This window comes from Pollicipes pollicipes, unplaced genomic scaffold (assembly GCF_011947565.3).
Source record: "Pollicipes pollicipes isolate AB1234 unplaced genomic scaffold, Ppol_2.1 Scaffold_7261;HRSCAF=8764_pilon_pilon_pilon, whole genome shotgun sequence".
Classification (NCBI taxonomy): Eukaryota; Metazoa; Arthropoda; class Thecostraca; order Pollicipedomorpha; family Pollicipedidae; genus Pollicipes; species Pollicipes pollicipes.
Genome location: NW_023597054.1, coordinates 59,349,766 through 59,371,626, shown reverse-complemented (window position 1 = coordinate 59,371,626; position 21,861 = coordinate 59,349,766). Strand labels below are relative to the sequence as shown.

At 60.4% G+C, this 21,861-nt stretch overlaps 1 protein-coding gene across 1 annotated transcript in view; it reads left to right on the top strand.

Moving 5' to 3' along the window:
- LOC119111680 (uncharacterized) overlaps nt 1-21,861 on the top strand; it is a 43,100-nt gene that overhangs the window by 5,087 nt on the left and 16,152 nt on the right. The window contains exons 9-16 of the mRNA XM_037235486.1: nt 1,336-1,430; nt 4,114-4,291; nt 4,658-4,779; nt 5,118-5,383; nt 5,819-6,163; nt 6,399-8,824; nt 9,275-9,446; nt 9,504-9,607. Coding sequence (XP_037091381.1) covers nt 1,336-1,430; nt 4,114-4,291; nt 4,658-4,779; nt 5,118-5,383; nt 5,819-6,163; nt 6,399-8,824; nt 9,275-9,446; nt 9,504-9,607 — 3,708 coding nt within the window. The remainder of the gene's footprint in view (nt 1-1,335; nt 1,431-4,113; nt 4,292-4,657; nt 4,780-5,117; nt 5,384-5,818; nt 6,164-6,398; nt 8,825-9,274; nt 9,447-9,503; nt 9,608-21,861) is intronic.

The window sequence follows — 21,861 nt, the reverse complement described above, 5'->3', positions numbered from 1 at the left end:
ACATAAAAAGTTTGTTTCTTTTGAGCACAGGGAACGGTGGTTCACCGAGCGATGTTTGATATTTTCGTGGCATGCTATCATTGGATAAAACACGTAATCATTTGTGTTACTGGCGTTTCGTATGGATGGCATGTTTGCACTGGGCAGATCGCCATTCCTGTCTTCTCTATCAAAACATCGCCTTTGCTTGTCGAAATACCGGAAGTGATTAAGACGGAGGCCGTCTCCGGTCGTGTCGGGTTTCGGCTTAAGAACCGATGGTTGGCTCACTCCTCGCCGCGCATATTTTTGTTTGCTGCGGCTGCTAGCGAAAGTTCGTCCCGAGTTCCAAACGCAATAAGCTGCGACACTAACAGCCCCGTAGCAGTCACGTGCGCGCATGAGGGATCTGACGGGGTCCGCTAATTAATTAAAGTCTCGCCCTTCCATACGGTCTGTCGCGTCATGGTCCATGAAATATTCACGATGTTATGATCAGATTACACTCGTTCGAGCTCGTCGCATGCTAGGCCATTATGGGCTGGTCTGGTAAGCTGATCAGAAAGGGTGTCGGAACCACCGGCGTCGTGCAGACTTTATCTTTGGTGTGATCCCAGAAGCTGGCAGTACTGGCTTTATTTGAGATGAAAGAAATGAAAAAGCCAGGGACCTTGCAGTTCTGTAGGCCGTTGCTGGCCGAGAAACAAAGCAAACGGGTTATGGTCAAACAGCCGCTATTGACGCCAATCTCGGTTAGCTGCCACGCGAGACCTACTCATCGTTCGGCCCTCCGAAAGGTTAAGTTGAGCGTTGATCCGGTCTGGCCGTTGACGGCGAAGTAAGCCCGCTCCAGACGCGACGGGTGCCACGATATGTGGGCCACTTATTGCGTTCGATGTTAGTTATGTGCCGACAGCTGTATGCATTTAAAGTGACGGTCACGCCTTCTCGTTCCCAGTATGGTTTTAGGTCACCGTTCGTCGTCTGATTGGTTTTGGTACATTATGCGTCTAGTGGCTTGATTAGGGTCTCTCAAGTTACGCTGACTGTGTGACTACACCCTACCCGTTGATTGATTCCTTATCACGTCCTGTTAGATCCAGCTGCGGTGGCTTGCATTCCTTTCTGACAACCCAGAGACTTCTGATAAAACGCACTGGAGGGTGCCAGTACAACAGAGCGTATTCTACATCAGCTGTGCCGATCGTGTCTTGTCGCGCGGTTTATCCTGACATGATGATTCATAACGCAGAACGAGATGCCATGAGTGTCTGTATTCGTACACTGAAGCAAACGAACCGGACAGGGAGCGGGCCGTCCGCTGACCTGGTCTCATTCCTGTCATCCCCGTTTCAGCGAGACGAAGGCGGGCAAGAAGCGAGAGCGACGAAAGGGCGAGGAGGAGCGGCGCAAAGCGGTGGTCAGCAGCGACGAGGAGAACGAGAACACGGGTGAGCGACGCTGGGCGACGGACGAGGCTCCTCCGCTGATGCCCGAGGGCACGCCGTCTCGTCCCCCCCCCCCCCCCGCCCCCAACACACAAACCAGCCGCTGCGATCTTCTATGTTGCGGGCGAACGCGACTGTGGGCGCTCACTCACGCAACGGTGTGCGTGTTATTTGGTCAAACGTGTCACAAAGCTGAATTTACAAGTCACACATCACGCGTGGGCCGGTCTTACATCACGTTGCGGCGCCGGGAGCGTCGTGGGTCTCGCAGCACGTGCGAACCCCTACCTCCCGTCTCCGCCCGGTGCCGAGAGGTGGGGCGGCGACAACCGAGTCCGGCGTCATCCGCGCGCAGGCCGCCTAGCGTTTTGCCGTCTCGCTTTTCACGTGGTAACGTTTGCGATGTTTGTGGACGAAGTAGTAGCTGGGGAACTTGGCGCCGCAGCGTCTGCATGTGTAGGCGGGCTGCGTGCCAGCACTGGGCCGGAGCTGGCTCCTGTGCCGGCCGGGAGCGTCCGGCTCGGCCGGCTGCCGGAACTGGTGGTTCAGTACCCGCTGGAAGCGGACCGGGCCGTCACAGCTGGCCACGTGTAGTGCGCTTGGCGCCGGCGGCGGCGGCGACTGGAGGCTGACTGGGCGTGGCGGCGGCGGCAGCGGTAGTGGTGGCGCGACGGGCCGGGTCAGGTCGAGCGCGCCGGTCTCCGGGGGCGACGGCGACGGCGGCGGTGGCCGGGCTCGCCGCGTCGCCGCCGCCTGCAGCAGGAACTCGGTGCAACGCAGCACGACGGCCGGCGCCTGCAGCAGCTGGCCGGCCAGCAGCACATCGGCCACCGTGTCGGGCCGGAGCGGCAGCACGCCCGTGTACAGAAACACGAGCACGGCGGCCAGCGTGTCGGCGCGCACGGCCGGCAGGTTGAGACGCGGCGCGCCGCCACCGGCCGCCAGCGCGGCGCGCACCAGCCCGCTAGGAGGCGGCCAGCACTGCCCGGTGCGCCGGGAACAGCTGGCCGGCCGCCGAGAGCACCAGGTCGCCGTGCGGCTCCATGGCGCGGCGTGCGGCGCGCAGCGAGCGTGGCTGGTGACTGGCGCGTCCGCCCGTCCGCCGCGGCTGGTACCCCGCGGGACGTCTCCCCGCTGCCGCCGCCGCCGTCCGCTCGCCTCGTTTTCGAAGGCAAACAACTGGATCGAACTGCCTGCCCTGTTCTGTTCCCTCGGGTGCGCTTCGCTTTCCATTAAAAAGGGCCAGGACTAGCCACTTGAGTCTGTTTTTCGTCAAGCTCCGTTGTGTTGACGGTGCAGTCTTTTCAACTTGCCGACGGCAATTTGATCATTGTTGGTCCGAACCTGACTCATTGGCTGATGTCCACCTTCTAGGGTAGCCTATAGCGAAATGGTCTCCATTACGCGCATATGCATAATCGGTGTGGGATCGTTTTTCCACGGTTACCAGAAGCGAGGGACCTCTTTTCGCTTGGTCTTTGGTAAGCTGCACGACCGATCATGCCGGCTTTGCTCGACAGACGCACGCCCGCAGCGTGCCCTCGAAGAGGTCACCAGCAATTAGCCTCAGCTACTCCCCAGTCGGGCCATATAGCCGCCGGTGCTGACGCCTGCGCGCGCTCGCGGGGCTGTGTTCGACGGCGTTAGGGAGTCAGCCGCCTGCCCGTTTGTGTCGGTACAGCTGCCGCGGGGGTGAACATCTCCGGTTGGGCTGTTAAAGCGTTCTCACATGTAGTGTTACAGTTGCACCAGGTACCCTCCGCCCCCCCCCCCCCCCCCCACATTCACCTGACATGCGGACGTTTGTTTGTTTCCTCGCCAGCACAGCAGTGTAATTGCTCTTCGTTGCTCGAGGCGTGTCTATCGAGGCGAACATCAGCCGTTTCTGTGGATGAAGTATTGTTTTCAGTCTGTTGGTTCACCATTTCGGAGAATTGCTGCTGTAAAATATTTATGTCCTAAGAGGGGGATAGGAAGCAGCGTCAACAGAAATATTACAAATGGTTTCTGAGTGTTTAGTGTGTTTGATGCTCGGTTTGAATTCCCAAGGCTTTAATCGCGAGGACTCCTGGTCGTGAACATGTTAGGTCGTTAGACTGCTGGCATCATTCCTTGACCGGCCTCCCGGGTCGGGGCGTAATTTTCACGAGTGTCCAGGAAGTACGGCGCGCTTGTTTTTTTAGGACTGGCGGGTCACTCCCCCCACCAATGATTCCGTGTGTATCTATTTGTGCCGTATTTAATTGTTTGTTGATGGTCACGTCGGATAAGGCGAGCGTGCCAGGGCACTTAGTATGTTTGCATTGGACATTACCGGTGGTGCTCACAAAGACTTTCCGTTTTTACTTGCTGTTGACTGAACGCTGCCACGTATACCCGCCCGTTCTGTATATAATGCGTTGATTATCGGATTGACATAGGACGTTCGGCCGGGGGACAGCCATCGGTCACCGGCGGCCGGTGAAGTGTCGTCTGCCGGTTAGCCGACTCACTGGGCGGTTGTGGACGGCGCGCGTGGGTGGGCGTCGCCGGCCGCGGCTGTGTTCGAGCGGGCCGTGTGTCCAGCTGGGCGGCGCGGCGCAGCTGGCAGCGGGCGCCGCTGTTGCCGCGCCGGCTGCTGGCACGCGGCCGCTGCCCGCGGCCGGCTCTGTCGCTGAGGCCGCGCGCTCTCTGTGCCCGCCCGCAGGCAAGGGCGGTCCGCACCCGTGCGCCGTGTGCCAGGCCCAGCTGGAGCACTTCGGCCAGTCCCGTCCGCTGCCGGCCTCGCACGCCGCCATCTACGGCCTGGCCGAGCACGGGGTGGCAGAGGAGGCGCGCGTCTGTACCTCCTGCCGCTGTCGCTCCGTCAAGCGACGCTACTCGCAGTGAGTACTGAGTGACGCGGTCCGCCTGTCTGCCCACCGCGGGTGCCGGTGAGCAGTGCGGCAACGGGCTCAAACGACTGCCGGCTTGGTCCTACGGATTCTTTTGTCCTGCCGCGAGGTAATACCCAAATGAGCGCTGTCGTGCCGAATCGCCTCGTCTTCCGCAATCTCCGGACGAATGAACAATGAACAGCCGTACCATGACTCATTTGTATGAAGTTAAGAGAGCATCCACCTCTAAGCATTTAATTATGCGTAAGCTTTGAAGCGCGATGCGATGTCGCGTGCTATCAGAGGGGCCTGCGGCGGTGGCCGTGTGCCGCCGGCTGAGCCCGTCTGACGGCGCCGCGCCCGTCCGTGTTGCAGCATCAAGTGTCCCATCCCCACCTGCCCGACGCCCAAGTTCCGCGTGAAGCGGCTGCGCCCGCTGCCGGCGCGCTGGGCCGAGATCGCGCCCGAGACGCGACAGGCCATCGCCCAGGAGCTGCGTAAGTGCGCTGTCGCCACCGCCGCCGCCGCCACGCGGCCCGGTGACATGCTGGCCGCTGACTTGTGGGATGAGCGAGCGCAGCACGGCCGCCGTGCCGGTTTTCCCTGCGGGTGGCCGACGATGTGCGGTGTGGTTGCATGTATTTCCGGATCCGGGTGTCGCCGCTTGTTTGGCGAGCGTCCAGCGTGCGGCATAATTAGCGGCGGTGATTCAGCGCCGCCGGCGCCTGCCTGTCCACGTCACCGATTGCGTATCGTGCAGCGGCGCCGCCGGCTGGCGTCCCCCGGCGCCGTGAGCGCGAGGCAGCCCGGCTGACGCGCCGCCCGCCGCCCGCAGAGATCACGCCCGAGGTGGTCAAGTGCTGCTCGGCCTGCCACAACCGGATCGCGCGCAAGCTGGCGCCGGGCGAGGCGCCCGAGGAGCCGGCGGCGTGGTCGGACGCCGAGATCGAGCGGTTGCGCGGCGGCCTGCGCGCGCACGGCGCCGACTGGCCGCGCCTGGCCGACGCCGTCGGCGGCCGCAGCGCCTCCCAGTGCAAGCGGTTCTACATCGACCACAAGCTACGTCATAAGCTGGACGAGGTCATGGCCGAGTACAAGCGGGTGAGTGCCGCCAGGGGCCTGTAGCCCGGCGAGCCGCGCCGCGTTGGCGCGCCCGACACGATCTGTTCGTGGTCTGCCCTCCGGCGCTGTTGTACGAACTGGTCACGCTTTACGCGGCGTACATTGCTGAGCTAGCTTTACTGGTAGGCTGTGGGTGTATTGCATGGTGCCGTGCGATTGACTTCCGTAGTGAAACATTCACACAGTGCAATGTAACAATGCATGCGCAGGTCCATACCCACCTTTGCAGCGTTCGGAGATGCCGCTATGGTATCGCTTCAGCACCGAGCCGTGTGCGGGTGTCTATGGCGTAATGAGTGGACGTTGCGTGTGGAAACGCTGCTGCGGCAGCCGTCGCCCGGTGTGGGTGTGGCCGGCGGCCGACGCCGTCCGTGGGACGGCCGGTCTGACTGCCTGCTGTGCCGTCCGCCGCAGCTGACCGGCGACAAGGAAGGCAACCTGGTGGTCACCGACGAGGAGGAGTCGGGCAGCTCCACCTCCAGCGCCGACGACCCGGAGGCGCGCGCGGCCGCGGCGGCGTCGGCGGCCGCCGCGGCCCGCAACGACAGCGAGTCCACGGCGTCGGCACCGTCGCCGCCCGCCACCGCCGCCACCGCCAACGGCACGCAGAACGGCGAGGTGTTGAGCGTGCCGGAGCGGGACCCGGCGCCGCCCGCTCCGTCGCCGCCCCCGCCGCCGCTGGCGTCCGCGGCGTCAGCACCAGCAGTGGCGCACGGCGCCGGCGAGCGACAGAACGATGGCGGCGACAGCTCGGAAACGGTGAGGGGCTGTTGCCGGCGGGCGCTCCCTCCGATGCTCCGCTGTGCTGCCGGCCACTCGGTGCGTTTGTGACGCTGGCGCAGGCTCAACATTAACGTGGGACTCGATAGCCCACGCTGCGAAAATATGTGGGCTTAATGCCAGGTTCACAGATCACTGCGTGCTGTGAAAATGTCCAGGCTTATGTTGAGCTGCACACTGTGTGTTCATAAGGTCATAACGTCTGCTCTTTCAGGTGTCGGCGGATGAGGCAACGAACGACACTGAGGATAAAGTGGAGCCCAAGTATTTATCGGCGGCGCGCGTGCCCACGCCCGCCTCAACTATCTCGCCGCGGCCCGGACTGCCCACGTGCACCAACGTGGTGATGGGCCACCTCATCGACGCCACAATTAACAAGTCGTTCCCCAGCGTGATGGCCAAGGACCGCGAGGCGATGCAGGCGGCGGGCGGCGCGCCCAGCCTGACCATCAAGAGCCTGCTGGCGACGCCGGAGCAGTATCAGCCGGCGCCGCTGCCCGCCCGCCCGGCGCCGATGCTCTCGCGTGCTGACAGCAACGAGGTGCAGGACCTGAGTGTGCGCAAGCCTGCGGCGCCGGTGGCGGTGCCGGCCGGCGCGCCGCTCAGCCTGACGCGCAAGCCGGTGGAGCCGCGCCCGGCGGCGCCCGAGCCGCGGCCGCCGCCGGCGCACCGCGGCCTGCCGGCGCCGCGCGACGCCTACTACGCCGACATGCGCATTCGCTCGCCCTCCCAGCCGGTGTTTATGACGGACCCGCGCGCCGGCCTGGCGCCGCCGCCGCCGCACGCGCTGCACCAGCCGCGGCCCGTGTCGCCGGCGCCGCCGCCGCGCGTGCTGCCGCCCAAGATGGGTCTGAAGCCGGCGCCGCCGCCGCTGACCAGCTCGCGCCCTGCGCCGCCGCCGGCGCACATGCCCGGCCGGCCCGACCCCAAGACGGCGCCCATCTCGGTGCGCACCGGCTCCGGCTCCATCACGCAGGGCACGCCGCTCGCCAACATCCCGCACGCGGCGCCTTACGAGGGCCTGCTGCGACCGATGACCCCGCAGCAGCAACAACAGCAGCAGCAGCAGCAGCAACAGCAGCACCAGCACCAGCAGCACCAGCAGCACCAGCACCAGCATCACCACCAGCACCAGCACCAGCACCAGCAGCAGCAGCTGCCGCCGCCGCCACCGCCCAAGGACGGCGGCAGCATCACGCAGGGGACGCCCATCCACGCCGACCCGAAGCGTGGCGCGCCACCGCAGCTTAAAGAACACCCGACCACCGGCTACGACTCGCGCGGCGTGCTGGTGGTGGTTCAGGACGGCATGCGGCCCGGCGGCAGCTATGACGGCCGGCTGGCGCCCGAGCACTACAAAGGCGCGCGCATGTCCCCCGGCCGGCCGGCCTACCCGTACCCACCGGGCGTGCCGGCCTCGTACCACCACCACGCGGCTCAGCAGCAGCCGCACGCGCAGCGGCGGCCGCCGCCCCCGCCACCCGACCACCTGTCGTCGCGGCATGTGCTCCTTACCGACTACATCACGTCGCAGCAGATGCACGGTCGCCGCGACAGCCGCGGCGGTCCGGCCGACAAGGAGCTGCGCAGCACGCCCGGCCTGGAGCCGCAGCCCATGTACTTCTCAGCGGCCGGGCCCGGTTACCAGGGCGTCTCCGGCTATATGCGACACCCGGCGGCCGCGCGTGACACTCCGCCGCCGCACCACCAGCAGCACCAGCATCAGCAACAGCAGCAACACCAGCAGCAGCAGCAGCAACAGCAGCAGCAACAGCAGCAACAGCAGCAGCAGCAACAACACCACCACCAACAGCATCAGCAGCATCAACAACAACAACAGCAACAACACCACCAGCAACAGCAGCAACAGCAGCAACAGCAGCAGCAGCAGCACCAGCACCAGCAGCAGCGGCAGGGCGTTATCCAGCGGCCGACGGCCAGCCGGGTTCAGGCCAAGCCTGGCCCGTCCATCCCGGCGCCGCATGATAGCTACCACAAGCCGCCGGCCTCGCAGCACGGTCAGGACAACTTCAGTACGCTGGTGGACGTGGCTGTGGCGCAGAGCAGCCTGATGGTACCCAGTCGGGAGGAGCAGCTGCGCGAGATCGCGCGCTACGGCCGGTCGCTGTTGCAGGAGCCGCCGGCGCAGGCGCAAGAGATGCGCGGCGGCCGCCCGCCCAACGACAAGTCTGGCATTACCACCATGAGCTTGATCGAGACGATCATTAGCCGCTCCATCAACCAGGAGAACTGTAGCCAGCCCGTGACGTCGGCGCCAGGCCACGGCGAGCTGAGCGGCAGCGACCTGCGCGCTCCATCCTACAAGCAGGCGCGCAGCCCGGCCGCCAAGGACATGATGGTGCTCGAGTCGTCCAACGACAAGCGCCCCGGCTCGCGCCCGATTCACATGGACGGGGCGGCGCCGGCGCACGAGGATGGCCGGCCGGCGCGCTCGACGCCGCTGTCGGCGGCGGCGCGGCCCGGTCCTCTGTACGCCGGCGGCCGACCGCAGCCGTACCATCAGCCGTTGGAGCCGCACCCCCGGCTGACTATGATGATCCCGCGCGCCAGCGTCAGCGCCGTCAGTCCGATGGCGTTCCAGGGTCGGCCGATGGCGCCGCCCGGCCACCGGCAACACCTGTCGCCCGGCGGCGGCGGCGGCGGCGGCGGTGGTGGTGGTGGCGGTGGCGGTGGCGGTGGCGGCGGTGGCGGCGGCGGCGGCCCGTCCTCCAGCCCGCAGCTGGCCGGACAGGACGCCTATCCCTACCGCTACCGCAAGGCGCCGTCGGCGCGCCAGTCGGAGCCGCCGCCGCCGCCGCCGCCGTCCGAGGCTGAGCGCGGCCGCTACGGTCGCAACGAGGAACGGCACATCATCCGCGTGGCGCAGAGCGGCTCACCGGACCGCGCCAACCACCGGCCGCCAGCCAGCCAGTCGTACCCGCCGCCACCGCCGCCGCGCGTCGAGGCTGTCACGCCGCCGAGCGCGCTGGTGGAGCGCGCCGACGCCGCCGAACAGGGAAAGATGTCGGCCGCGCAGCAGCTGTGGATGCAGCAGCGGCGGCCGTACCTGGAGCCAGCCGGCCGCGCCAGCATCGCCTCGCCGCTCGACTACGTCAAGTACCGGATCGCCGAGGCGATGCGCACGCCGGACACGGCCGGCGAGGCAGGCACCGAACACCGGGAACGGCCGGCGTCGCGCGGCACCGTGCGGCCACACAGCCCGCGCGCCACCTACGAGCCCGTGAAGCGGGCGCGCGTGGAGGCGCCGCCGCCTGGCGACGGCGGCCCGCCGGGCGCGCCGGCCGCCGACGGCGGCAAGCCGGCCGAGCACAAGGGTGCCGAGACGGCGGCCGAGCGGGCCGAGGCGGACAAGAGCGCCGAGCAGCTGAAGCTGGCCATGGCGGCCGGCTACTATCCATACCGGCCGGCGAACGGCGGCCTGACGCCGACCCCGGCCGCCGGCGAGCCGCCTGCCAGCCAGAAGCACGTGGCCGCCTACCAGGACATCTCGGACGACGAGTGACGGGGGCCACCGCACACCTCGGCCCGCCAGGCACGCTTACTTATTTTACATAGAGCTGACAATATATCGCTGTTGATGTATTACTGTGCGACCCAGCTGTTCAACTCTGGTCAGTCTCCGCCTGCTTTCATGTGATGTGATTGAGCAAACTGGCTACAGTCGCCAGCAATCAGTGTAGGCTGTTGTAACGCTTTGTCGGTTGCATGTCCATGACTTTTGCTCACCGTGGCTATCTTCTTCATAGTCACAATTACCTTTTATATTAAGTCCATGTACAAAAGTGTCAAGCGTTGTAACCCGGATTATGTTGGTCATGTTGTTTCAAGTGATCCAGATGGTGATGTTAGTTTTAGCGACGTGCAGAGATGTTAGCAATGTACGATGGTTGGAACTTAAACCTACCGTGGGCCGCAAGGCATCCGTGATCTCTTGTTATTACTGTTGAATAAATTGTATGATAACGCTGGCTACTTCGGTGTACCGAGCGTTAGCGGCGATGGTGATGGATGGGAGACGGATCGACCCGTGCCAGATGTGGGTCGACACATCTCGACCGAGCCTGATCCGGTGAGGGTTTGGCCGTCCGCGCGCACACCACGAAGGCGCAGCAGACCGGGCGGAGTGAGGCGGATGACGGTACCTCGCACGCTCTTCACTATCCAGCCCCTTGGCGACGCGCGGCTTCAAACTATTATTTGGAGCCCTACCAGAATCGTAAAGGTGACACTATCTTTCTCGCGTTTGCGGTGAAGCGGATTTCGCAGTGCCAGAGCGCGTCGCAAATCTTTACCGATGGATCCAAGGCCCGACAGGACCTGGATGCGCATTTGTTTGCGGGGATCACAATCGAGGCCTTTTCTTAATCAGGTGTCAGCTGTCGGGAATTTTATGTCATTTAAGCTTGCTGTAAGGGGGAAAGGCATTCATTCGGCTTCCGTTTTTTGGTATTGTGAGATAAAGGTTTTCACGCAGAGTTACGACTTCTTTCAGGAGCCGTCGTAATGATCTGTGATCATTGCGAATATTAATGATGGCTAAACAGTGATCATATTGACGGTACGGTAAGTTTGTTGTGTGCGAGGAGAGACCGTTATTAGTCAATACACCCGCTCGAAATCCCAACCCAGCCATATTTTACGCGCGCGACACGTCCATCCATATGTTGCGACGCGACAATTACATCCTCTGCGCGACACGTGGCAGGGAATGTTTTAGCGGCATCTTCATTCATTCGGGGGATTTAGCCCGAGCTTGGTAACTGGGAGTGCTCCCACCGCAAAAGCCGCTTCCAGTAAGTCGCGCTCTGTCTGTCTCGGTTGGGCCATACGAATGAAATGCACTCGTTTTTCACGACGCACCAGGGTGTGCTACTGTGTACGAGGCGTGGGCGCCGACTGTCTGTAGAACATGTCCTCGTGTCGTATCGACGCGGTGGAGCGGAAAGGTGGCAGTCTTATTTGCCAGCGGCCCTTCGACGGCTGGCTGGTCGTGAACCCCCGTTGCGAAATCGCAGATATGCTCGCATTTTGGGCACACATTGACTTCGCCATTATCTATACTCAACCCACAGTGTGAGAGATCAGGTGGAGCCGTTCAGTGATAGCTGACAACACATTAATAACATGACACTAAGCGCACATTATGATTATATGAATATTTTTATATGAAATATGATTGTTTTTGAGTCGTCGCAAAATGACCCTGACACCTGGCTCGACGCCCTGACGTCCTGCTGACGTGCCCCGTTGGCGTGCCTGGCTGGCGTGCCCGGCTGGCGTACTCAGCTGGTGTGCCCGGCTGGCGTGCCTGGCTGGCGTACTCAGCTGGTGTGCCCGGCTGGGGTGCCCGGCTGGCGTGACCGGCTGGGTACCCGGCTGACGCGCCCAGCCAGCGTGCTCGGGTGGTGGGGTGGCGGGCAGCGGTGGAGCGTCAGTAGAGCATGGCGCAGTGGTCGGCGGTATGCGGCCGGCGCACGCGGCCCGTTACAGGCACACCGCCCGCCGTGTATGTGGCTGGCCGCCGGCGCCGCCAGGGGACGCCCGCCGGTCAGGTGCTACACGCACCGCCCCGCGCCGTCACTGGCCTTGCTGGGGACCATAGACCCTCACTGGGGGCCATAGATCCTCGCTGGAGGCTACAAACCCTCACCGGTGACCATAAATCCTCACTGGGGACCATGTAGACCCTCACTGGGGACCATAGACCCTCACTGGGGACCATAGACCCTCACCGGTGACCATAGACCCTCACTGGGGACAATAGACCCTCACTGGGGACCATGTAGACCCTCACTAAGGAGCTGTTGATCAGATCTCGTGACCGGCAACGCTGGTTGAAAGGGGAATAACACCGCCCGTGGGATTTGTGACGGCCTTAAAAGATCGGTGCTCAACCCGCTTTACTGGATTAAACCGGCCAAGGCTCTGTCGCTGACGCTGCTCTTTTGCGCAGCTACGTAGTCAGCAAGCTTGTGGAATCTTTGTCGTAAGCATTCACATCAAAGAAACAATATGAGGCAAGCATACTGCAGCTAAAGGCCACACGAATACATCTGCCCGCTGTTTTACCGTACCTGGCAGTCACCGGCCCGCCCTGACATCGATTAATTTGACGTAATATATGACGACACCCGAGTTTTTCTGTACGTGACTAGGCAGAATCATCCGTGCCCACCTGCCCGGGGCAGCCGTGGTGCCGTAGCGCCAACATCTGGCGGAACACTTAGCGTCCATTAGCAGCGGCGCTGGTCTCCCGGTCCAGCGGCGCCGGGCGGAACGAGCGCCGACAGCGCGAGCTGACCGGCGGACGGGTGAGCGCGGGTCTGCGAGCACCTGACACCATGGCCGGCGCAAGGAGCGCGCGGCGACGGGACACACCCGCGCATCACACGCGCGAGTCACGGCTGTTGGACGGGCGGGCGCGGGGAGCGCGGGTCGCGCCGGACGCCCGAACTGGCGGGAATCCTGCGCGCTGTCGACCCGGAGCAGCAGGCCCCGAGGAGATTAGGGCTCAGGTCAGGGATGCGCCGACCTGCGGGCGAATGCCGGGAGCCTGCAGGGCACGGCACGCACAGGGGTCGGAGCCTGCCGTGTCACCCTGGACGCACGGGGCAAACGGTGGCATGGTGCAGGACTTGATGAGTACTGCTGCGGTCCATTTCTGACCGAAGCGAGACCCGAGCTTTTCAGCCACCTCGTCCAGCAGAGATCGGTATCAGCCCGGACAGCTGGCCACGTCGGTGGCAGATCATAACGGCAACTGGCAATGCTTGGGAACGTTACAGGGGCTTTCATAACGAAGTACACGGCCCAGACTGTTTTGCAGCCAGATTCCGCAGCATAATCTACTCGCATGATACCGTCTGGGTCAGGTGGTCCCGTTCCCCTAGCTGTATTCCGTCCTAAGCTGGTGCACGATGCAGTCAGAGCGGCTGGCCCGTCCTGGTCAGGAGGTGCCCGCCGCGATGCCGTGGCGCTGAGCCGACGGGCCGGCCCGGCCGGACTGGCGCGGATCGCCGCCTCAGCAACAGGGACGGCCCCGCCAGCTCGGGGCCCCGTCAGCTCCGGACCGGCGGCCCGGTAGAGTTCTGCGGCCTTGGGTTTGATCTAGATGAAGGACGACCCGACGTGCACGACGTGCACAAGACTGAAGCAGCATCCCTCGCTGACCACTTCGTGCGTTGTATCGGCTGCCGCTGCGGCGTGCTGGGCGCTGCGGCGTCCGCAGTGGCCAGCGGTCGCGTCTGCAGAAGAACAGGCTATACTTCTAGCGCAGCACGGCCGTCGGGCTCGTTCAGTTTGGGAGCGTCCATATGCAGCAGATGGAGCGCCGTCCAAGCGTGGCGAGGGTGACGCCGGCATGCGGGCTTCGGCTCGGTTATACGGCCGTTCAGCTCGGTGTGGGCGTTTAACGGGATGCGGCGGTGACCAAGTAAAACGTTACGAGCCGCCGCAGTCGAACAGCGGAGAAACCGTAACAGTGTGGACACCAGATCAACTGGCCGGCACGACGGCCCACGCTTCAGGGCTTGTCCCGGGTCCGGAGATCGTTAGCTGGCCGCCGCAACAGCGCAGGGCAAGCACAGGCTGCTGGTGGTCAGCTGGCCTCTGGCGGCGCGGCGCTGGTCCACGTCCTGCAGCCAATTGCGTGCGTGGTGCTGACCGGCACGCCGGTGTGAGACCAGCGGCTCGTCCCGATCGGCCGAGCCGGCCGTGCTGTGTACAGACGCCACGGCCGCGGGTCTCAGTCTGCACACGTCCGCAGGAGCGCACAGAGTCGCCGGGCCGGTGCGGCACCAGCAGCGAAAGTTCGTCGGCCCGCCGACAAGGTCGTTGTCTCCGGCCGCATGGCGAATCTCGGGGTGGGCGACAGATGGCGCCGGAGCCGGCTGCCGCTCGAGACGTCCGGTCGGCGGAGCGCGGCCGTCGCCTTGCCAAAGGCCGTGTACCGTCCTAAAGTAGCGGCCTATCCGAATTTGGGATAGGGGGGGGGGGGCAAAGACTTAACGAATGGTCACCCAAACTGATGGGCTCCCCTATTTCAGTACAGTCGCGCAGCCAGAGCCTTGGCGGGGGAGGGGCACAGGGTTGACAAAGAGCCCCGGATAGCAAAAGGCCACCCAAACAAAAAAAAAAAAACACCGATTATGGCCCATATGCCGATGAGGGCATGCTTTTTACATTCTTATTTTTGCGTTCTATAACTGGGATACAAACCAGAAACCAGCCCGGGGACCAATTTTCCCTCAATATCATAGTTAATCAACTGAAGGAATCATGCGTGCTACGACTGCCTGAAATAAATCACCGGTGCTCTTCGTTTTACAATGGTCCAGTGGCTTTTTATGAAGCGATAGAGCTTCAAAGCATTACCAAAATCTTATCTGGACTGTACGGATATGCTGGGGATCCCGCAAATGGAGATCGAAATGAGCCAACAATTTGTATTAACATGGCCAAGCCATGTTTGTCTGAAAATTTTCAATAATAACTCAGAATTGATTAGTGGTACAAGCTATGCAACGTAGTTTTAAGGATACGCGCTCGCAACTTTTAGCAACAAAAACCTCGATGCCATTCATTGCAGTCTCCGTAGGCCGCACAGCGCCGGTCCCGCAGCGAACACGAAGCCGTGGTTAACGGGCGGATGAAAATGACGCATTTTACAGAAGTACATTTGAACGCTTTAAGACAAAAACGGCGTATTTAGAAGGCAGCCGGGCGTATCGTTCACCTGTGCGATTTTTAGATTGATGAATTGGACGGATTGTCCTTGACTGCGCCACGAAATGGTACTGGGATCTGGTGGTAAAACTGGAGTATTAAGGTACCATCTCGATTTTCCGTGTTGCTGTAGCTGTTGATCTGTCCAGAGGACAACCTCAAAGTTGTAAAAAGATATGGCCAGCGTAATGTTGGAACCGTACGAATGAATTCTTCAAGACATTCTGAAGTATGATTTCACGACAGTCGCTCTCGCGCGCACAGCACCCGCCGCCTGGTGTTGCATGTAATGGCTAACTCCGTTCGGTGTTACGAAAACTGCATCCCCGTCTATCGCTGTCATTACCTCCGAGATTGCGGGCGCGCAGGCCCAAAGCTTTTAATAATATGCTTTACTAGTCGATTCTGCAAAAGCATAAACGTTCCCAGGCAAACGTGGCATGATTTTGTTCCCTTTGAACTCATTTCGACCCACTCCTTTCCATACTAATGAGACGTCTTATTTCTTTCCGAGCAAGGGGTCTCCTTGAGTAGAACACTACGGAGCACATTATTGTTCCTGGTCAAAGGCTGAAGGGCCGTTCTGTCCCACCGCGGTGTGTTTTCCGGCCGTCATTCTGGCGACACGGGGCGGGATCCCCTGACCGATCCAGAGGCCCTTAGAAGAGTACATAATGTCACATTGGTCCGCTCCCTGGAGCGGGGACCTCCTGATTTGCGCATTTCACCCCTGATCGACGTAGAACCATCATTGACGCAACAACATTCCTGATCTATGCAGGCAGTCCAATAATTGGCACATAGACCCTAGTCTGGTTTAACGGGACCATGCTGGGGTTGAGTCGGAGGGCCTGCTGTTCGGTACTGGGGATCCTGACTGACGCAGGTACCTTCCATTGCCTAAGTGCGAACAACCGTCATAAACCGTAATGCTTCCTTTCACTGTCAGAGGGTCCCAACCAAAGCAATAAGCCTATGTCATTCGGGGTCCCGTCTCGTACCTGTTGAGCACATCTTTCTCTGGCCAACTCGAGGTCCCTTGTTAACACAGAATACCTTCTTCAGCACTGTGGACCCCTGAACGATACAGGAGCCTGCCATTGCTGCGGGGACCCCGACCAATATAAATCGCGGGCTCGGCCGTGTCCCTGCTTGGGAAATGGGTCTAGGGACTCAGACGGACATGGAGCCAAATATTTGGCTCCGTGTTTGGACCTTATATATGATAGGGATAGAGAACCTTAGTAAGATAGGGATAGAGAGCCTTAATAAGAAGGACCTAACAGAAGCCCTCTGACTGAAATTTCAGGCCATGGCACTAAACGTAGGGGCCGGGTCCGAGTCTGATGCGGCCCTTGCCCTTTGGTCCCGAGGGGCCCTCCGGCCCTCTTCAAACCTCCGTTAACAGTCCGTGACCGACTTGGGGTCAGTAGCCAGGACATGACCCCCTGTCATGCCTTATGGGCCCCTGACCGACAAATGGGCCCCAACCAATGTTTCAGGGGCCCAGGCCAATGTAAATCGTGGTCCCCATTCTTGCTCCTGCTTGCAAAATAAGTCCCCATGGTTCAGACTGACAGACTGTTCGGTGTTAGTGGTCTATAGCTAAGTTAGACACCCGCATTGTCTCAGGGGTCCTCAAGCGGTACAAGGGGACCTCTGACTGTTATTTCAGGTCACGACCCTACGGGCTGCGGTTGTTTGTGACATACAGTTATTCCTTTGGATCCTTACGCCCTCCAACCGGGCCTTTGATACTCCGCGCAGTTGGATCACCCGGGTCCCCCGTCGGGCCTCACCAAACATTGCCCTTGGTCGCCTCAGGGCCCCTTGCAAGAGCAGAACCCTCTGCTAGGCGCTGTTGGCCCCTGCCACATACAAGGGCACCGACCAGCAAAAGTCACTGGCCTGGCTTCGCAGCTGATTGGAAAGTGGGCCCTCAGACTCTTGCCGATGCGACGCGGGCTGTACGGCACTGGTGTTGCCTGACCGACATGTAGACCCATATCGACTCAGGGTGTCCCTGATCAGTGCAAAGGGCCCTCTGGCTGTCATTTCAGGGTCCGCCCCGCAGTCCGGGACGCTTGAATAAGACTCCGACCAGCCCTCCGTGCTCTTAGACACCTAATCGAGCCCTTGATCGTCGGGCCCGGTGGTCCTCCAGGCTCTTCGGGCCTCCTCAAACACTGCCTCTGCCCGACTTAGGGCCCTTTGCCAGCACAGGGCCCCGTTAGGCGCTCTGGGCCACGACAAACGTAAATCACTGGCTCCGGCTTTTTCTCTGCTTGTGAAATGGGCCTTCAGGCCCATGCCGCCACGGAGCCTACTGTGCGTTACTGATGGTGTCTGACCGACATATAGGCGCTTATCGACTCAAGGACTCTATATGATCTCTCATGGCCCTTTGGCAGGCATCGGAGTGCCCGGCCCAGCTGGCCGAGCCCTTGAATACGACCTCCAGTCGGCCTTTCGGGCCCCTTATTGTAGGTCCCAAGCGGCCCACAGAGCCGCACACAGCTCAAGGGGATGGAGCTGGGGAGTGGGTGGGGGCGCGTGCCCCCTGCGCCCCCTCAGGCTGTGTTACTGTTTCAAAAGCAGAAGCAAAAGCCGGTTCTGGAGCTCCCAAAAGCTACCAAATCATCAAAATTTGGTGACAGGAAAACTTCGGCCGATGCTACCGATGTGTTCTGCGGGTGGATGTACCAACATAGATCCTCTCCCAATTAGTAAAAGCTTATTCTGGGCCTGAAGTGGGGCCCATCCCCATCCCCACTCTGAGCCTAAGATGGGATTATTCCCTCCCAGGTCGTTGCAGGCCTGGGAGGGAATGTTCTTAAGTCTAAGAGCAAAAAACGGTCCCTTGCGGACTTGACATGTGCCTTTTCTGAGCATAAAAAACTACACTTCCCAGACCCAACGTGGGCCATTTCTGAGTTTAACCAGACGTGGACCATCCCGGGCCTTAAAGATTAGAGGTGGCTCTTCGCCACGTAACATACTTACTTTATCAGCCTAAAATGTAGGGTCCCCTGATTAATAACGGCCATTTTGGGTCCACTACGGCCCTTTCCACACCTGAGATGACACTTTCTAAACCTATCATGGGCCTACCATGACCGAAACGGGTTCTTTCTGGGTCTATATTGGGCCTTTCTTGATTGGAGATAGGTCATTTCCAGGCCTGAGCCTACATGGCCGTTTCTAATCTGGAAATGGGTCCTTTTCACACACCTATGGCCAGCCTATCAAAATTTGAAAGCGGAACGCGGGACCGGAGGGGGGAGGGGAGGGGCGGCACGTGTCTCTCCTTGGTCCAGACGAGCCCTTAGGGCTCCTCGGGACCGCTAATCAAGAGCTCGATTAGGGGTCCCGACCCGAAAATGTCCATCAATGAGACTCTTGCGCCGATTGGGGACCCCGGAGGACAATGAGAGCCCGCCAGTCAAGTCGCGACCACGAATTTCGAAGAGTCTGTCCCATGGCGACCTAGGGCCCATTTCCAAAGCCGGGAACATCCTTGCGCCCGCGATTGTCAGTCAGAGGACCTTTTGCATTGGTCGGGGTCCCTGAGGCAGTGAGAGACCGCTGTTTTAGTCAGGGAGCCACAGTACGTCTAACAGGGGATCCTACGTCGGTAAAGGTCCAGAGGGGGTCTCTTAAGTTGACCGGACCCACTGATGATGAAAGGAGATAGAATAAATAACGATGAAAGGGTTCATAGTGATGCAGTGAAAGAGCCCTACCCCAGGCATGGGTCCAAGAACTAACGTGACCCCGGACCTCCACCTCATTTCGGTCAGAGGCCCGATAAATCGAACTGGAGTCATCTGCCACCCCTCTGCGTCGATCCGGAGTCAACTGCTCCGGTCTGGGGGCCTTCCGCGTAAGGGAGGAGGCCGATGCATGATGTATCCCTCCGTGGGCTTCATGATCGACCAACAAGGGGCCCGGACCCCATGTCTCCAGAATAGTAGCCGGTAAATACCCGGGTGACGGGTTGGGATGGAAATCCCCTCCATCCCCTGACCGCGAAAGGCAATGAGCTCCCTTGTGTCCTACTTACGGGACTCCCTATCCGCGAAAGGTAATGGGTCTCCTTAGTGTTCAATCCACTAGGTCCCTCAACGAACGCATTCGTTGGCATGATGATGACAAATGAAGAAAGCTGGGGCATATCGAAATAAAATGGGCCAAATTTGGTGATTTTTCGGGGTGCGTTTTACCGGGCGTCCTTTATCAAGCTGTGCACCGCCCCAACCTATCCTCACCAAATATTTGGGCTCTCCCCTGGTATAAGATGGAGCTTGTGGGATCTGAGATAAGCTCTTCTCGGGCTTAAAGGCTTAGATCGGCGCTTTCCGGACCTGAGATGCCCACTGGCTCAGTCGAAAATGTGGCATTGCATGATATAACAAAGATCCATTTGAGCCTACGATCGGCCCTTTCCAGACATGAGAGGGCCTTTTTGTGCACTTTTTGTTCACACGAAGGGCCCTGTCCAGACCTGAGGCGGACCCCTTCTGCGTTTGCGATAGGTCTGTCCTGATCAGAGACGGGCCCTTTTGAGTCTACAATGAGCCCCAGACCGGAAAAGACCCTTCCCTTGACTGAAATTGTCATGGGGAATTTCCTGCATTGAGCTTGATTCTTTCCGGACCTGAGATGGTTTCTCTGCGCTTTCTCGGGTGGCTCGCGAACGGATCCCTTCCACAAATCTGCCAGGAGCCCATTTGGGCCATCCGACATATGGGGAAAAACCGTTTTGGCCCTTATCTCACGCATGGGGACAACTTGCCCTGCCGATACACCGCCACTGACTTTCTGATCCTACGATGAGCCCACCCCAGACCAGAGGCGGGCCCTTCCCAGGCCCAAAAAGTGAGAAAGGCCTTTTCCGTGCCAAAAATTCTCCGTTTCTCAGCCTGCTGGGTCCCTAACTGACTTGAGACAAGCCTATTCTTAACTTATGATGGACCCTTTCCACACTTAAAAGGACCATCTGTGGGCCTACGACGGCCCTATTCCTGACCTGAAACGGGCCCTTTTTGAGTTTACGACGAGCCCTTTTCCTGACCAGAGAGGGGCCCCAGTCGTGCCCGGAGGTTACAAGTGTTTTTTCACCTTGAAGTAGACTATCTCCAGCCTAAGATGGGCCCTTTGTGGGCAAAAAAACAACAACAAAAACGACCCCTTTCTGAGCCTAAAATGAACTCTTTCCGGACCAGACATGGGCCCTATAGGCTTGCTTTGATAACACAGTAAGCAAGTACTACCACATACCCAAGGACCCCTTCCAAGCCATCTGAAGTTATGAGGCGGTGGACAAAAAGATACTTTTGAGCCACCTTTCAGATGGGGCAGTTTGCCCCCGCTGCCCCCCCCCCCCCCCTCGATACGCCACCACTGCCATCCTGACCAATCACGCCATGAACAATCAAGGACACCACTCTGGAGGGGGTAGGCAGACGGGAAGACAGGAAGGTGGCAGAGGTCAAGCTTGATCCAAACTAGAAATATGCATCGTTCGCCAGCTTCCGTACAGCGTTCTGAACAAGCATTACATGTGCTTAGCTCGTAGTTTTGTTCACCATTTGTTATGAGGAGCGCTATACCGTTGAGTAAGTCGACGAGTCCCGTGCAGAGTTCACAAATCAATCATGATATCGACCATGAAAGCAATTATTTGGCACCTGGGTCTAGTGAACCCCCGGTATTTGGCACCTGGGTCTAGTGAACCCCCGGAATTGGACACCTGGGTCTATTAAACCCCCGGTATTTGTCACCTGGATCTAGTGAACCCCTGGTATTTGGCACCTGGGTCTAGTGAACCCCCGGTATTTGGCACCTGGGTCTAGTGAACCCCCGGTATTTGGCACCTGGGTCTTGTGAACCCCCGGTATTTGGTACCTGGGTCTAGTGTACCCCTGGTCTAGTGTACCCCCTGGTAAAAAGGTAATCATTTCCGGAGGAAAACATTTCTCAAATTGAAAGCCGAACGGAGAGGGCGTGAGGGCGCAGGGTGTTAGCGTCAATTTTTTATCGGCAACTACCTGATGAAATCGCTATTCCAGTGACCGTCACTCACTTCCAGGATATCGAGCGGAGGCTATCACTTGTCCAGCTTACCCATTTTGCAAGCGCTTTCGCATCACTCCTACCGTAAATCCACTACTAAATCCGAACGTTGCTCGTAAGTACGGCCGCCTTTATCTCCCGTACACCGAACTGGAAGAGTGGCTCAGGCGGCTGACCCGGGAGGCGGGTCCGGTCTGTGGCCCAGACGGGTCCGGTCTGTGGGCCGCTCGACATGGCGTGGCGGGCGGTCGGGCCGGCGGTGACGTGCGCCGACCGGCGGTGACGAGGCCGGCGCCGCGTCCGGCCCGACCGCTGACCCGTGACGCACCTCTGTCTCGGAGCGGACGCCCGGCGCGCGGCGCTGGCCTGGTCCCGGCCCGGGAGCCGCGCTCCTGGCACGGGCCGGGCGTCCGGCGTGGGGCGGAGCCTAGTGCCGGTTGGCGAGCAGCCTCGACCCCATCCGGCCCGCCCGCAGGATGCAGGTCAGCATGCTGATGAACTGCCGATGGATGGTGCTCAGGGAGCCGTGCTGGCGCTGGGCCTGGTCACGTTTGGCGACTGACATTGTAATGCGGGGCACGTACGGCTGGAGCCGCCGGCGAGAATCGTCAGACCGCGCGGTCCCGCGGGGGTCCCCGGGACGCACACATTGGCGCGAGGCGACTCCTGGAACATAGCAGTTAGCACTCTGCTGTTCCGCGTCAGATGATGCCTACTCGCGCATGCCTTCCAGCGTGTTAACTGCGGGATGAAACAGCTATGAATAGATAGCACGAAAATATGCGAGACGTCACAAGCCCAGCAAGGACAATATGAAGCAATTATGAAGCCATCATGAATGGAGGACACGAGAAGAT